We start from the raw sequence: 18,851 nt of genomic DNA, 5'->3' as shown, positions 1-18,851 counted from the left end.
ACCAACTTCAACCCTGAGAAAGAGTTATCATCCATTAGTGCAAACACCACCAACTTCAACCCTGAGAAAGAGTTATCATCCATTAGTGCACAGACACCACCAACTTCAACACTGAGAAAGAGTTATCATCCATTAGTGCACAGACACCACCAACTTCAGCCCTGAGAAAGAGTTATCATCCATTAGTGCACAGACACCACCAACTTCAACCCTGAGAAAGAGTTATCATCCATTAGTGCACAGACACCACCAACTTCAACCCTGAGAAAGAGTTACCATCCATTAGTGCACAGACACCACCAACTTCAAGCCTGAGAAAGAGTTATCATCCATTAGTGCAAACACCACCAACTTCAACCCTGAGAAAGAGTTATCATCCATTAGTGCAAACACCACCAACTTCAACCCTGAGAAAGAGTTACCATCCATTAGTGCACACACACCACCAACTTCAACCCTGAGAAAGAGTTATCATCCATTAGTGCACACACCACCAACTTCAACCCTGAGAAAGAGTTATCATCCATTAGTGCACAGACACCACCAAGTTCAACCCTGAGAAAGAGTTATCATCCATTAGTGCACAGACACCACCAACTTCAACACTGAGAAAGAGTTATCATCCATTAGTGCACAGACACCACCAACTTCAACCCTGAGAAAGAGTTATCATCCATTAGTGCAAACACCACCAACTTCAACACTGAGAAAGAGTTATCATCCATTAGTGCACAGACACCACCAACTTCAACCCTGAGAAAGAGTTATCATCCATTAGTGCACAGACACCACCAACTTCAACCCTGAGAAAGAGTTACCATCCATTAGTGCACAGACACCACCAACTTCAACACTGAGAAAGAGTTATCATCCATTAGTGCACAGACACCACCAACTTCAACCCTGAGAAAGATTTGCCATCCATTAGTGCACAGACACCACCAACTTCAACCCTGAGAAAGAGTTATCATCCATTAGTGCACAGACACCAACAACTTCAACCCTGAGAAAGAGTTATCATCCATTAGTGCACAGACACCACCAACTTCAACACTGAGAAAGAGTTATCATCCATTAGTGCAAACACCACCAACTTCAACCCTGAGAAAGAGTTACCATCCATTAGTGCACAAACACCACCAACTTCAACCCTGAGAAAGAGTTACCATCCATTAGTGCACACACACCACCAACTTCAACCCTGAGAAAGAGTTACCATCCATTAGTGCACAGATACCACCAACTTCAACCCTGAGAAAGAGTTACCATCCATTAGTGCACAGACACCACCAACTTCAACCCTGAGAAAGAGTTACCATCCATTAGTGCACAGACACCACCAACTTCAACCCTGAGAAAGAGTTATCATCCATTAGTGCACAGACACCACCAACTTCAACCCTGAGAAAGAGTTATCATCCAGTAGTGCACAGACATCACCAACTTCAACACTGAGAAAGAGTTACCATCCATTAGTGCACAGACACCACCAACTTCAACCCTGAGAAAGAGTTATCATACATTAGTGCACAGACACCACCAACTTCAACACTGAGAAAGAGTTACCATCCATTAGTGCAAAGACACCACCAACTTCAACCCTCAGAAAGAGTTATCATCCATTAGTGCAAACACCACCAACTTCAACCCTGAGAAAGAGTTATCATCCATTAGTGCACAGACACCACCAACTTCAACACTGAGAAAGAGTTACCATCCATTAGTGCACAGACACCACCAACTTCAACCCTGAGAAAGAGTTATCATCCATTAGTGCACAGACACCACCAACTTCAACACTGAGAAAGAGTTACCATCCATTAGTGCAACCACCACCAACTTCAACCCTGAGAAAGAGTTACCATCCATTAGTGCACAGACACCACCAACTTCAACACTGAGAAAGAGTTATCATCCATTAGTGCACAGACACCACCAACTTCAACACTGAGAAAGAGTTACCATCCAACAGTGCACAGACACCACCAACTTCAACACTGAGAAAGAGTTATCATCCATTAGTGCACAGACACCACCAACTTCAACCCTGAGAAAGAGTTATCATCCATTAGTGCACAGACACCACCAACTTCAACCCTGAGAAAGAGTTATCATCCATTAGTGCACAGACACCACCAACTTCAACCCTGAGAAAGAGTTATCATCCATTAGTGCACAGACACCACCAACTTCAACCCTGAGAAAGAGTTACCATCCATTAGTGCACAGACACCACCAACTTCAACCCTGAGAAAGAGTTATCATCCATTAGTGCACAGACACCACCAACTTCAACCCTGAGAAAGAGTTATCATCCATTAGTGCACAGACACCACCAACTTCAACCCTGAGAAAGAGTTACCATCCATTAGTGCACAGACACCACCAACTTCAACACTGAGAAAGAGTTATCATCCATTAGTGCAAACACCACCAACTTCAACCCTGAGAAAGAGTTATCATCCATTAGTGCACAGACACCACCAACTTCAACACTGAGAAAGAGTTACCATCCATTAGTGCACAGACCCCACCAACTTCAACCCTGAGAAAGAGTTATCATCCATTAGTGCACAGACACCACCAACTTCAACCCTGAGAAAGAGTTACCATCCATTAGTGCACAGACACCACCAACTTCAACCCTGAGAAAGAGTTATCATCCATTAGTGCACAGACACCACCAACTTCAACCCTGAGAAAGAGTTATCATCCATTAGTGCACAGACACCACCAACTTCAACACTGAGAAAGAGTTACCATCCATTAGTGCACAGACACCACCAACTTCAACCCTGAGAAAGAGTTATCATCCATTAGTGCACAGACACCACCAACTTCAACCCTGAGAAAGAGTTATCATCCATTAGTGCACAGACACCACCAACTTCAACCCTGAGAAAGAGTTATCATCCATTAGTGCACAGACACCACCAACTTCAACCCTGAGAAAGAGTTACCATCCATTAGTGCACAGACACCACCAACTTCAACCCTGAGAAAGAGTTATCATCCATTAGTGCACAGACACCACCAACTTCAACCCTAAGAAAGAGTTACCATCCATTAGTGCACAGACACCACCAACTTCAACACTGAGAAAGAGTTACCATCCATTAGTGCACAGACACCACCAACTTCAACCCTGAGAAAGAGTTACCATCCATTAGTGCACAGACACCACCAACTTCAACCCTGAGAAAGAGTTACCATCCATTAGTGCACAGACACCACCAACTTCAACACTGAGAAAGAGTTATCATCTGTCTCCAGATGAAACACCATTACCTCTGCCAAAAACCACTTAGAGAACGAGTATAGGTATTCTCCAATTTGTTCTTTTTTCTTTATTTTTTAACAATGGTTTTTCTACATTGACAGCTTTATTTTTAGCTTATTCCATGTTATTATGCTTTTCATATTGACAGTTTAGTCTTCTTTATTTCAATTACTATTGTTTTGCTTTTATTTTCTAGTGTGGTTTTTTTTTGCTTGTTTGTTTTTGTTGGGTTCTTTCTCATGCACACTTTTTTTCTTTTCCATCCTCCTTTTCCTTTTCTCCTTCATTCAGAATAATGATTGAAAATGATGTCCATCTACTATTATCATTAAATGCCACTCATTGGAAAATACAAAAGAATCATGTCCACACTCAGTATGAAACTCTACGTTAGTTGGGGAGATCACTTAGTGGAATAATGTCCTTTTTGGAAAATTATGAGTTATAATACCTGGAATCAACGAGGAAACCAAGAATTCCTCAAATTTCATATGCCAGAGTCATGGCATACAAAGTAGTTTATAACTGGTGGAACTGTCAAACAAGGTTAAAAGCAATGACTGACACCCAAACATGACCTTATAATCAGCAAAAAAGCATTGGATAATACACATTTTCAAACTCGCATACATGCATGTGTATATAAAAATAAGAAAAAGAAAAAAAAAAAACCCTATCATGAATATGTTCCATGGAATAAGGTGGTAATGGAGAGACTAGAAGCAACAACCAAAAAGATCTATCTTATTGTAGCAGAATTCTGCAATAATCTTTGTAAATAAACCAAGCTTCTGTAGAGCAAAGCATCCAGACTCCATGTTCTAAGATGGGTAAACACTTTAGCAAGGAACTGCAAGTGGGAAATAAAGGAAATTCTTCATACCCAATAAGTTATTTCAGTGGAAATTAAATTCTTGATTAACCCTAATTCAAGGTAGCATTGTTGTCTTCAGAAAAGTTAGGCCAGAATTTATTGAGAAGGCATGAAAAACAAACAACAAACAAAAATTTTCCCACTTAGTGGTCTCTAATAAATTCTGTGACTATAGGCAGGTATTTGTTTACACTTTGTTGTGTGAGAAGTCAAGAAAACCCCTATAGAGAATATGAGAGTCAATAGAAAAGTAGTTTAATATAAGTATTATCAGCCATCTTTTCTTAAAGTATAAACCTTGGAAAATGCTAGGAAGCCTTTGAAAGTCAAATTTTGCTTTAGTATTAGTAATGTAATAAGTTTCTTTGTATTCCTCAGAAGTGAAAATTGAAGAAAAAATGCATTGGACGAAGACTGATGATTTTAAACAATGCCAGAATGCTGTTTATCACAAGTTACATCACACTTGTCATCAAGGAACAAACACAGGTGAGCTGTGTGAATGTGGGACAACCTTGATCTCCAAGTCACAACTCATTGAGCATCAGAGAACTCACAAAGGTGAGAATTCATATGAATGTATTGAATATGAGGAAGCTGTCATCTCCCAGTCTCATCCTACTGGGAATCAGAGAATTCACAGAGGTAACAAGTCATATGAATGTACCAAATGTTGGAAAACTTTCATCTCAAAGTCACAGAACACTATACATCAGAGAACTCAAACAGATGATAAGCTATATGAATGTAATGAATTTGGGAAAGGTTTTATTACCAAATCAGATCTTAATAAGTATCAGAGAAATCACACAGGTGAGAAGCCACATGAATGCACTGAATGGTGGAAAACTTCCAAGTCACAACTCACTATACATCAGAAAACTCACACATATGAAAAGCCATGTGGATGTAATGAATGTGGAGAAACTTACTTTATGAACTCACATCTCACTGTTCATCAGAGACCTCACACAGGTGGCAAGCCATATGAATGTAGTGAATGTGGGAAAGCCTTCATCTCCAAGTCACAGCTCACTATACATCAGAGAATTCACACAGGTGAAAAGCCATATGAATGTAGGGAATGTGGAAAAGGTTTCACTACCAAGTCAGGTCTTAATAAACATCACAGAAATCACAGAAGTGAGAAACCATATGAATACACTGAATGTTGGAAAATCTTCCCCAAGTCACAACAAAATATACATCAGAGAACTCACACAACTGAAAAGCCATATGCATGTAGTGAATGTGGGAAAGGTTTTATTACCAAGTCAGATCTTAATAAGCACCAGAGAATTCATACAGGTGAGAAGCCATATTTGTGCACTGAATGTTGGAAAACCTTCTTCTCCAAGTCACAGCTCAATATTCATTGGAGAAGTCACACTGGTGAAAAGCCATATGAATGTTCTGAATGTGGGAAAGCCTCCATTACCAAGTCAGATCTTAATAAGCACCGAAGAACTCACACAGGTGAGAAGCCATATGAATGCACTGTATGTTTTAAATGCTTCATCTCCAAGTCTCAGCTCACTATACATCAAAGAACTCACACAGGTGAAAAGCCATATGAATGTACTGAATGTGGGAAAGCCTCTATTACCAAATCAGATCTTAATAAACATCAGAGAACTCACACAGGAGAGAAACCATATGAATGTCCTGAATGTTGGAAATCCTTCATATCAAAGTCACAACTCACTCTACATCAAAGGACTCACACAGGTGAAAAGCCATATGATTGTACTGAATGTGGGAAAGCTTTCATTTCTAAGTCACAGCTCACTATACATCAGAGAACACACACAGGTGAAAAGCCATATGAATGTACTGAATGTGGGAAAGCCTTCATATCCAAGTCACATCTCACTAAGCATCAGAGATCTCATACAGGTGAAAAGCCATATGAATGTACTGTGTGTGGAAAAACTGTCATCTCCAAGTCAAGTCTCACTAGACATTACAGAACTCACACTGGTGTAAAGCCATATGAGTGTACTGAATGTGGGAAAGCTTTCATCTCCAAGTCACAGCTCACGATGCATCAGAGAACACATACAGGTGAGAAGCCATATCAATGTAATGAATGTGGGAGAGCTTTCCTTGCAAAGTCAGATCTTAAGAAACATCAACGAATTCATACAGGTGAGAAGCCATATAAATGTACTGAATGTGGGAAAGCTTTCATCTCCAAGTCACAGCTCACTGTTCATCAGAGAACTCATACAGGTGAAAAGCCATATGGATGTATTATTTGTTGGAAAGCTTTCACTTCCAAGTCACAGCTCATTATGCATCATAGAACTCATACAGGTGAAAAGCCATATGCATGTAACAAATGTGGGAAAACTTTTATTGCTAAGTCGAATCTTAATAAACATCAGAAAAAACATATATGAGAATCCATATGAATATACTGAGTGTGGGTAAGCTTTATCTTCAAATCACAGCTCAGTATGCATCAGAGAATTCACTTGGAAATGAAACTATGTAAATATAATGAATACGGAAACACATTCATCCTTCAGTGACAGGTCACCACTCATGAGAGAACTCACACAGGTTAGAAACCATATAAATGTAGTGAATATGTAAAAGTTTTTACCTCATTCACAGCTCACTGTGCATCAGAGAATGCATACAGATGAGAAGCCATATCAATATGAGAAAGCCTTCATCTCCTAGTCACATCCTATTTCTCATCAGAGAATTCACATGACTTCAAAATCATATGTATATAATGACTATTGAAAACATTTCCTTTCCAAGTTTTGACAGCCATATACAAGAGAATTCAAACAAATGAGAATCCATATAAATACAATGATTGCAGGAAAGCTTTCTTCCACAATTGAAAACTCATGTAGCAGAGAACTAATGTAGGGAATACACCTTAACAAGGTAATGTATGTTGAAATGCTTTCTGCCATTAGTCAAAAACCACCGTGGATCTGGAAGACATACCTCAAAGAACTTATACCAGAAGAAATCATTGGGAATGTAATGAATGCATGAATGAAAACTTCTCCATTTCATTTCTCAATATGCATCAGAGAAATGAAATCAGAAGTCCTCTGAAAGTAAACAAGCTAGCAAAGGTCAGAACTTACCTAACATTATAGACCTCAAGAAGTATTTATGAATCTAAAATATATAGAGAATATATGACATTTTCACACAATACTCATATATAACTACACATGAGAAAACTCATATAACTAAGAAGTTTTACTTATTTTCAGTTATTTTCTTTCCAATACTGACTTAATATCTTGACAATAAAAGTAAGAAAACCTACGAGCAAATTAGTCCTAACTTTGTATCAAAGATTGCCTTGCACATAATATTTATGAGCCAGAAAAAAACATACACTTTATTCTTTAAATTGTAGCTTAGTGAACTACTTTTTTTTTCTTACTTTTGCAATAGGTTTATTAGATATATATGGAATGACTTAGGAATTTGCATTTATGAAGCTATTCAGTGATGTAACAAAACCTTGATGGGCAATTGTCTTATTTTTGAAGAAGCTAAAAGCATAATGAAATGTGAAGTATAAGAAATGTTGACAGTTGTATTTTGTGTGATGACCACTTGCTCTCACCAGTTCCTGGGAACTAGACGAATATTGTATTTAAAAGGAATCATCTGGTGGTGTCTGCCAGAGGAAAGTTGATTAGTTTGAAATTTAAAGACATAGTAACATCATTTACTGTAACTGCAACTCTTTAAGACATTTCCATCTTTGAGTATGTATTAAAAGCGTACCAGTAGTGCTGGCCTGAAAACAGGAGAGGTGTGTAATTACAATACTAAAGGATATTACTATTCTGGTTTGGTCACTCACATAATTATTGCTTTTGGAATTAGAACAAAGGCAGGAAAAAATTTCAGCAAGTGCACAAAGCCTTCAGATTGTCACCTTGCATCGAAGGGAAGTCTTGAAATTCTTGTGTTAACACCCTATGATATAAAAAATGGAGCTATAAAGATGAAAAATGTTTCAGTGTGGCTGCTCAGATTTTCAGGAATTGCCACCAAGTAATGCTGCTCATGCTGGGATAGTTTGAATTCCTTGTAAAACTAGCATTCAAGTCTGGTGGGGATAATTTGATGACCAGTTTTTGTTTGTTTGTTTGTTTGTTTTTCTGGTCATGTCTCCAAGGTAAAGCTGCAATATTTGATATTTGTCCTGTTTCTTTTCCCATTTACATTGCTTCAACATTTCCTTGCTATTCCTTTTTTTGTGATGGAAATAATAGACGTTGGATTTTCAAGTTTTGAGCCATTATTTTGGTAAAGACTATTGAGACTTATTTTTATTTTTATTTTTCAAGCTAACATCTTACTCTAGCCCAAGCTGATCTAGAATTCACAATGCAGTTTCAGGCTGGCCTCAAACTCATGGCAATCCTCTCACTTCTGCCTCCTGAGTCCTAGGATTAAAGACATGTGCCACAATGCCCAGTTTGTGTAGACTTTAATTCAAACTGAAAATGTATGTAATCATACAATGGTAAAGAGTTTATGTGGGACATGGATGTTGAATTTGGATGTTTGAATGCAATGTTTCTCCTCTACTTTCATGTTTTTGTTCAATTCAGGCTGTCCTGGAATTTACTATGTAGTTCTGGCTGGCCCTTAACTCACAGTGATCCTTCTACCTCTGCCTTCCAAGTGCTGGAATTAAAGGCATCTCCCATTATGCCCAGTTGTTATTCAATTTTTAATGTATGTAATTGATATAAGATGTAATGCATGTAATATGTATAAAATGATTGTCAAAAAAGGTGTGAGTGTGCGTGGATGATGTCTCGTTGGGTCAAGTGCATGTCACACAAGCATGAGGGTGTGACTTTGGACCCCATATCCACGTAAGAATGCTACCTGTGCCACTTGTGCACACCGGTAAGAAACTGGTGAATTGCCGAAGAGTTGGAGGCAGGAGGATCAGGAGTTTGAGCCCATCCTGGGCTGAACATTTAAATAATAAAAGAAAAGGTAGTTTTAGGGTTGGCACAATTGCTCAGCAATTTATGCGCTTACTTACAAAGCACAGTGACCAATGGTCAATTCCCCAGAACCTATATAAAACCAGTGCAGAGTGTCACATGCATCTGGATATTGTTTGCCACAAATAGAGGCCCTGGCATGCCCATTCTGTGTCTCTCTCTTTCTTTCTCTTTACAGTTAAAAGCAAATAAATAAAATATTTTTTTAAAAAAAATTGGCTGTGGTTGTTCATGTATGTAATTCCAGCAAAAGGGAGGGCAAAAGGAATCCCAGATCAGAGAAAGACTTGTAATAGATATATCTAACATCCAAATGTCTTAAACTTGCATTTTGTTAAAAATTTAAACAGGACTATAACAAGTACTGACATTCTAAACCCATTTTCTTGAACACAGAAGCAGAAATTTTAAATGAAATCTTTGCCAACAGATGTCAAAATATTACTTATTGCAGTCAGGATAGTTATATTCCAGACTTACAGAGATGATTCAATGTACACTGAACAATAAACATAACAAATAAACTGAAGGACAGCAATGGTATGATCATCTGAATTTATGCAAAAAGCCTTGGTCAAAACTCAACATTCTATCGTGAAGTTTGAAGAAACATGTTTTTAAGGTGTGGGAGTTTGAATCAATGTTCTACAAATAGGCTAAGGAGTTTTTATTTAAGCTTGTAAATTGATATCACTGTTGGTGGGTCCTAGGGTCCTTCCCTAAGGTGTGTTTGGTGGTAGCTCTGCTTCCAGGAAGAAAGGTATGCAGAGTGCTTGAGCTCTGCCTGGATTACAGGAGTGTGTTCACTTTTGGTTCTAGTGGTTTGTTCTCTCCATTCATGAACCTGTGAATGGGTCCAGCTTCTACCCCCATTGTGGAACTTCTCTCTTTCCAAGCTTTACATAAATTACATTTCTCGTATTATCCTTGGTTTGGAAGTTCATCCAGCAGCATAAAGCTGACTGTGACAGAAATGGTACGAGTAGGGTAGACTTGCTGAGATCAGTCTAATAATGTGAATTTTGGTCTTTTGGAGCATTTATTTTGGAATAATGGGCATGGATTTGGTAGTTGGAACTGAATATGACTTCAAGCTTGGTAAGCCAAGGTTCATGGACTAATTTGTGGAAAATCTGAAAATTCAAAGAGCAGAGCGAATTATATTTTGAGGCTTTTCTTACAAACTTTCTAAGGGGAAGGACATCCTGTAGGAAATTTTATTGGAACTGGTCACTGGCATATGGTCTGATTGCATGCTTCAGCCCATTTCCACCGAATTTGATCAAGGTTAAGTTTGTAAGGGGCTGATGTGCTTGGCTAAAGATATAGACTTGAGAAATTTCAGATTTAATGTTAGAAAAACTCAAAGATATATAAAATCACTGGCAATGAAAGTGGATACTGAAGTCACTATTGTCAAATTCATTAACAACCTTAAGGAATATTGCTTTACATTAAAACAGAGAGAATGCCTGAGGATATGGCACCCCAGAAAGACTAAATAGTTGGAATTCAAACTCATTTGAAAGTAGACGTGAAAAGAAGGAACCTCATCATCAAGGTCATTATTTATTTCTTTCCTGAATTAAAAATAAGGCTGTGTCCTGCATATCTGATATTGGTTTATTAAGCATGAAAAATAGATGGGGTAAGTTTTGATGTTCACATAGTTCCATGCTAAGACATGGAATATAGACATGGTGTTATTACCCTAATTAAGAGAGTGGTGAATCCATTGAAAACTGAGTCATGGTTTGCTTGGAAGATGTTCTAGATATTCCATGGATCATTATGGGTTCAGGATGGAAGTTTTTCTTGGCTATTCAGGACAGCCAGAGGTGTAGAATTGGGAATTTCTGAGACTGTCAGTCATTGGTTATGATATCAGACTTAAACTAAAGATGTTTGATATTTCTTTTGATGATTACTGTCTTTGCTCTGGTCCAGATTCTCTTTGACATTCTTTACAGCAGTTTAAAATATTTACCTTGTGCTTTTATATGTTGAAAATATAGAACTTGTTTTGATTTTACAGGACTCATAGCTAAAAAATAATCTTAAAGCTTTCAGATAAGTCAATGGGAACCTTTAAAGTTGGACCGAATACAATTTACAATGCAGAAGGCTATCAGTCTTTTGAGGCAAGAGACAAAAGTGGTACATTCAATGGATGTCCCCCAGTAGACTCAGGAGTTTCATTCAAATTTGGAATTTGATGACACTGTGGGTGGGTCCTAGGTGTTCTTGCATATGATGTTAGTGGTGTCTTTTCTTTCTTTCTGCATGGACTTGTGAAAGGAGACCATCTTCTTCTCCCATTATGGAACTTCCTCTCTATCTGCAAGATTCAAATAAATTATGTTCTTCCTATGAACTATACCTGCCTTGGATGTTCATCCCAGAAATATAAAGGTGACTGAAATATATGGAACCTGTTTTAACATAATAAATACCATATACAAGAAACTGTTAGCTGACATTATTCTAAACGGGAACAAAATTAAAATCATTTTCAATACAATTAGAAAGAAGACAAGGGTTATATTTCCTTTGTTTTTTATTAGTTATACTGCTGGGAACCTTAGCTATAGAAATAAGACAACAAAGTAGAAGTAAAGGGATGCAAACAAGACAATAAGCCAATGTACCTTTATTTGCAGATGCTATCAGTTTATACATGGGATACCTAAAAGACTACATGAGTTTATGTTGGTCATTACTCTAGAACACCAGAAATTTACAGCAGTAATACATACTTTTTGTGGTAGGGTCTCGCTGTAGCCCATGCTGACCTGGAATTCACTGTATAGGCCCAGAGTGGCCTTGAACTTATGGCAGTGCCTCCTAAATGCTGGGATTAAAGGTGTGTGCCACTGCACCTGGGTCAGAATTAATACATATTTTGAATGGGATATGTATGATTCATTACTGGATGTGGGCTGGACTGCCCAACAACAGCTGTCTCCAGACCAAAAAGAGAACCCGTTATGGTCTCAGAGTATAGTATTGAATTCCTCAGCCATTCCAGTCTATTTTGGAGATCCACTGGCCTTCAGTACAAACTGATGGACTAACGAGATGGGTTCCAGTGTCCATGAAACATACCAGAAATGTATTAAATGTACACAGTAAAGAATGAGAAATGAACTGATCAAAAGCTACTTGTCAGTAGCAAGGAAAGCCTGCAAAAGGTACTAAATATTTTTTGTGCTCTGCCCAGTAATTTAAGAGAAAACTTTACATAAGAAAACAACAGGAAATTTGTAGTTTTCAGATTCCAAAAACCACACAAGCACAAAGAAAAAGTAATGTAGCTAACATAACTATCAAAAATGACAGTTTAAGCTGGATGTGGTGGTGCATGCCTTTAATCCCAGCACTGGGGAGGCCGAGGTAAGAGGATTGCCATGAGGTCAAGGCCACCCTGAGACTCCATAATGAATTCCAGGTCAGTCTGAGCCAGAGTGAGACCCTACCTCAAAAAACCAAAAAAAAAAAAAAAAAAAAAGACAGTTTAAATATGGCACACCAGTGAACGGTCTTTCCATAGTAGATATTACAGTTTTTAGTGGGATTGCATCAGTATACTTCTTTTTTTTAAGCCAACAATTGTAGGTTTATTTTTCACTAAACAGGCAATTGAAATATATGGTACAAAAATAAGTGGTAATATTGTAAAATGAAATGGATAGAATAAATAATTTAATTTTCCATCTATGAGAATTTCACAATAAAATTATAGTTTACTTTGTCTTATAGATGTGCTTGTTGGATCTATTCATCCTTATCTAAGGCAACTGGAAACGCCTGAAGTTTTTTTTTTTTTTTTTTTGTCTTATCCATACAGTGCAAAGGGGGAAGGAGTTCATAAACCTTTTTAAAAAGTAACTAAATGATACAATGATGCCATGCACTTTAGTTTAAGATACAGCAGACATTCAAACTATCAGCTTATTCTTGGCTAGAAGAGAAGCATCGCGTGAACTTATTTTATGTGACAGTATTTATAGACTTGAGTCAGGGGGACTGTAGTGTTGTCTGCAGAATGGCCATCAAGACCAGGACTTACTGTGTTTCAGCATGCTTCACTACTTGCTTTCATGTGTATGCCAATAACTACAGCTATGGAAAACGCACATCCCATTTTTCAAGTACAGACATTTCAAAGGCAAAGGAAACATCATCTGTCATGCTTTGAGCACACGTGGCTGCCACCAGCTTGCATAGTGATGAGCACTGTAAGCACCCACATTCTGGGTGGCCTTGGATAGAAACTCCCTCTAGCATGCCCACTGCCGTCCTGGTATCCTGGCACCCATCCTTTAAGTTTCACGATAGCCCTGTCCTGTAAGTCTCCATTGCTAAAGCCTGGCCAGGACTCTAAGAACGCAGTACTGGAACCGCCACGGCACTGTGGACTCCAGGCTCACTCATCTTACAGGGCAGTATTCTCTAGTGTGGCATCACAGTGTACCAGGCAGCCAGCCTGACTACTTTGCTCATGGAAGTGGTGCTGCCAGTATCTCCCTAGGTGAAAAACTCAGCAACTGTGCAGATACTCTTTCAGTGGCATTCACAGGCAGGTTCAGAGCTTGAAAAAAAAATCATCACATTTGAAAGGGATGAATAAAAACATAATTTGAGGGCTGGAGAGATGGCTTAGTGGTTAAGCGCTTCCCTCTGAAGCCTAAGGACCCCGGTTCGAGGCTCGGTTCCCCAGGTCCCACGTTAGCCAGATGCACAAGGGGGCGCACGCGTCTGGAGTTCGTTTGCAGAGGCTGGAGGCCCTGGCATGCCCATTCTCTCTCTCTCCCTCTTATCTGTCTTTCTCTCTGTGTCTGTCTCTCTCAAATAAATAAATAAATTTAAAAAATTTAATTAAGTCTCTTTGCCGCAACTACTGTGAGGATGAAGACCATTCTCAGCAACCAGACTGTCGACATCCCAGAAAATGTCGACATCACGCTGAAGGGACGCACAGTGATCGTGAAGGGCCCCAGAGGAACCCTCTGGAGGGACTTCAACCACATCAATGTAGAACTGAGTCTCCTGGGAAAGAAAAAAAGAGGCTACGAGTTGACAAATGGTGGGGAAACAGAAAGGAACTGGCTACTGTTCAAACTATCTGTAGCCATGTCCAGAACATGATCAAGGGTGTGACAATGGGCTTCCGATACAAGATGAGGTCCGTGTATGCTCACTTCCCCATCAACGTCGTTATTCAGGAAAATGTATCTCTTGTTGAAATCCAAAATTTCTTGGGTGAAAAGTACATCCGCAGGGTTCGGATGAGAACAGGTGTTGCTTGTTCTGTGTCTCAGGCCCAGAAAGATGAGTTAATCCTTGAAGGAAATGATATTGAACTTGTTTCAAATTCAGCTGCTTTGATTCAACAAGCCACCACAGTTAAAAACAAGGATATCCGAAAGTTTTTGGATGGTATCTATGTTTCTGAAAAAGAAACAGTGCAGCAGGCTGATGAGTAAGATCTAAGTTATTCAGCTGCATACAGAAATGAGATCCTGGATCATAAGAACAATTTTGCTTTTATTGAAACAATAAAAGACTTCTGTTGATTTGGGACATATTCCTTTTGCAATTATTTTTGGCAAATAAGCAGATCAAATAATGCATTTTGAAGAAAAAAAATTAAATATATATATATATATAATTTGAAACTAACTTTAATTACACATTGCCACAATACATGTTCAGTTGGGGTAATAATTGGGTATTCTACAACGGTGTCATTTTCGATTTTTATGTTGACCAATACTAGTAATTGAATGGGCTTAATTCTTTTTTTTTTTTTTTTTTTCGAGGTAGGGTCTCACTCTAGCCCAGGCTGACCTGGAATTCACTAGTATATGAGTATATTTCTAAGTCACAGATACAATGCTTAAAAAAAAAAAAAATCCTTGCTGGGCATTGTGGCACACGCCTTTAATTCCAGCACTCTTGAGGCAGAGGTAGGAGGATCCTTGAGTTCGAGGCCACCCTGAGATTACCTAGTGAATTCCAGGTCAGCCTGGGCTAGAGTGAGACCCTACCTTGAAACCCCTACCCCCCCCCCCAAAAAAAGAAAAATTCTTGGCCAGGCATGGTGGTGCACACGTTTAATCCTAGCATTCGGGAGGCAGAGCTTGGAAGATTGCTGTGAATTCAAGACCATCCTGAGACTACATAATGAATGCCAGGTCAGTGTGGACTATAGGGAGTCCCTACCTTTAAAAAACAAAACAGTCTTTTCCCACCATGTATTCTCCAGCCTATCCATTACCTTCCCTTCTCAGACTCACTTACATCCTGGCTGTTTGCCACACACATTCCCGTAAGGGACATTTTCTCGGATTCTTTGCCTCACACACCAGATACATTCCTTAGTGGAGCCTGCATACAGGTTCTTTGTCTTACACACACAAGACAAATTCCCTCCTGGAGTCCTGGCTTTTTTTTTTTTTAAACCTCACACTCATTTGGCACATTCCACCTTGAAGTCTTTGCATAGTTCCCTCAATATTGCAAATATATACTCCCAGACTCTTCATAGTAGTAGAAAAATATATTGTTGATCCAAGAGTGCCAACATGTACAAAACAATGTAGGCTATTGCCTTTGTGCATGGTTACCCAGTAGAACTAAATGATAAGACCCTACACCCTTTTACTGAATACATCACAGGGTGTGGTCACAGGAAACTGAGAAATAAGGTTGAAAGTGAAATTGAAGCCATCTCCCTGAGATTATTGCCATAGTGATAGAAGGTGCTGTGTGAGCTGCTGTAGAGGAAAAGCCATCTATATCCTATACAAGCAGTGGAACATTCAAAATCAACCATCCAGGAAAGATGTAGCCACCAGCACATAGTGGCACATAAATGATGGGTAATCAAATATCTGTCATTGAATAAGAGGCTCTGATCAGTGGTTGGGAATTCATTCTTAGAACTTACGATTGAATCAAAACCTATGGCATATGACTATGGGTGTTGCCACACACCTTTATTCCCAGCACTTAGGAGGCTGATACAGAATTGCTGGTAGTTCAAAGTTAGCCTGCAGTTACAGAGTGTGTTTCAGGTCAACCTGGGCTATGGTAAGATAGTGCCTTGAAAAATTAAGAAACTTATGGCATGGATGGTTATAGATACCAAAGGAAACCTTCCAATGAATGTTCTTTGAATAAAAAGAGAAGTTCAAGCTCTTTGATATGTATATGTTTAAACTTTGTGTTAATCCTATTCTCATTTTTGATTAGAAAATATTGTTATTACAAATAAAAAATACAGAGCAGATGAAAGACAATCAAAATGAGAACATGAAGACATTGCCCAATGCTTACCAGTAGAGTCATTTTTTGTGAACTATCTTAAGTAGAGAAGGAAAGAATATGAGTGCTTCTCTTACTGCTAGCTAACTAAGGTTCTCTATGGAAATGGAAGTACACACTGAGGAGTCTCAGAACTAATCAAAATAGAAAAGGAGAGAATGTGGAGAGCTTAACACTAAAGGAGATGTGTAACGTGCCCTCTGTAGCAGACAACCTCACATTGCTAGATGAACCTCCAGATCAGACACAGTCTATGGGAGGAAAAATGGATTTATTTGAAGCTTATGGTTCCAGGGGAAGTTCCATAATGACAGAAGTTGACCTAGTTTCATAGATCCAAGCAGAGGTAACAAAGCCATTACCAAGATGTAGGCAAACATACTTCAGGATCTTCATCCAAGATCAGCCATGTTGCATATCTTTATCCTGGAACTCCAGGTACACCTCCACACCTTAGTGGTGGACCCTAGGATACACCCACAGTGACATCTGCTAGATGGCTGCAGTTGTAAATTACCAACATTAGTAAAAACTTGAGTATATTGGGGGCCATCCAGTCACTACCATATTCTGCCAGTGGCTCCCAATAGATTCATAACATCTCACATCCTATATTGTCAAATTCAAATGTCCTCCCAGTCTTTACCACCTTAAGTTAGTTCTAAAGTACCAAGTCTCATCTAAGATTTAAGATAATCTTAGTTGTGAGTCCTATAAAATGAAAACAAATTATATACCTTCAACATTTAAAGGCACAGATAAACATTTGCAACTGCTATAGTCCATAGCAAGGAGAGCTTGGAACAATGCAAACTCAATAACCATAAAGCAAATATCAAACTTCTGCATTTAAAGTCAGATATAACCAGTGACCAGTGATTTGTCTCTGAATTTTCTAATTCTACCCTTCCAGCTGTGCTGAATAGTCAGGGAAACCCTCCATCCCTAACCAACAGCCTCCATGGTAGCCCTTGCACAGTCATACTATATGAAAAACATCTTTAGGACTCCATGCAATACACAGTCTGTCATCCAAAGGCTTTCCCAGCCTATCTGAGTCTTCATGAAATCTCAGCCATAACTCCTGGGACAGTGTACAGGATACAACCATATTCTTATTTTGGGGACAAAATAAATCATAACCTTGAAAAGCAGTTCCTTCTCCAGTAACACTTATCCAGAGGAGTTTGCATGTCTATCAGAGCCTTCCTCAGAAACCATTTTCATTGTTTCAATGTAAAGTAGTTTGGGCCCTCTTCCTTCCTAATGCTAATATATTTGACAATTCATCTTTAACATCTAGTCTCTGCCAGTAATTTTAAACTTGCTTGAGTTTACCAACTTAAATTCTTAAAATTCCCAGTCCCATGTTTAGCCAAGCACATCAGCCCATTAAAAATGTAACTTTTTTTTTTCTTTGCAATAAGGCCTTGCTCTAGCCCAGACTGACCAGGAATTCACTATATATGGTATAATTCAGGGTGGCCTTGAATTCATGGCAATCCACCTACCTCCCAATTGCTGGAATTAAAGGCTTGTATCACCATGCCCAGCTACAAATGTATCTTTGATCAAACTCTCTGGACCTGGGCAGCAAAATACAGGCAGACCTTATGCCACAAGCCCAGATCCAACAAGGTTTTCTCTAGCCTTTCCTTCCTCTTTAAAAGTTCATAGTCAGGCTGGAGAGATGGCTTAGCAGTTAAGCGCTTGCCTATGAAGCCTAAGGACCCCGGTTCAAGGCTTGATTTTCCAGGACCCATGTTAGCCAGATGCACAAGGGGACGCACAAGTATGGAGTTCATTTGCAGTGGCTGGAGGCCCTGGCACTTCCATTGTTTCTCTCTGCCTCTTTCTCTCTCTGTCACTCTCAAATAAATAAATAAAAATAATTTTTTAAAAAAAGTTCATAGTCCATGTCCTCAAATACAATTCTGTCTACACTTAGCATTTTCAAATACTCATCAGAATAGTCCTTAAAACTTGGCTTACCAGTCCAGAAGGCATCTTCAGTTGCAAGCACTGAGTTTCCCATTGCTCTAGCATACAAGTTCCAAAAGAACAAAATTGACATGGTCAGATTCCTCATGTATGAACTCTTTCTCAGTCTTTGATACCAATTCTGTAGCAGATAGTCTCATATTTCGGGTATGACCCTCCAGATCAGACATAGTTTATAGGAGGAAGTAGGTATTTATTTGAAGATGACAGATCCAGGGAAAGTCCCATAGTGTCAAAAGAAGCTGGCCTGCCTTTACAGACCCAAGCAGAGAGAAAAAGGCCATCATCCACAAGCAAGCAAACACACCTCAGGAATTCCAGAAAAAGCTCAGACACTTTGCGTATATTTAGA

The 18,851-nt window shown here is 38.9% G+C and overlaps 1 protein-coding gene and 1 pseudogene across 1 annotated transcript in view; both read left to right on the top strand.

Moving 5' to 3' along the window:
* Positions 1-9,309, top strand: part of LOC101603871 (zinc finger protein 571-like) — a 137,316-nt gene extending 128,007 nt beyond the window's left edge. The window contains 2 exon segments of the mRNA XM_045141239.1: positions 4,533-6,220; positions 6,222-9,309. Of these exon segments, the coding sequence (XP_044997174.1) occupies positions 4,533-6,220; positions 6,222-6,587 (2,054 nt within the window). The 3' untranslated portion in view covers positions 6,588-9,309.
* Positions 9,310-14,059: 4,750 nt separating this feature from the next.
* Positions 14,060-14,756, top strand: LOC123457286 (annotated as a pseudogene).
* Positions 14,757-18,851: the final 4,095 nt, after the last annotated feature.

Source organism: Jaculus jaculus, unplaced genomic scaffold, assembly GCF_020740685.1.
Source record: "Jaculus jaculus isolate mJacJac1 unplaced genomic scaffold, mJacJac1.mat.Y.cur mat_scaffold_34_1_3701052_arrow_ctg1, whole genome shotgun sequence".
Lineage (NCBI taxonomy): Eukaryota > Metazoa > Chordata > Mammalia > Rodentia > Dipodidae > Jaculus > Jaculus jaculus.
This window is presented reverse-complemented; position numbering and strand designations above follow the sequence as displayed.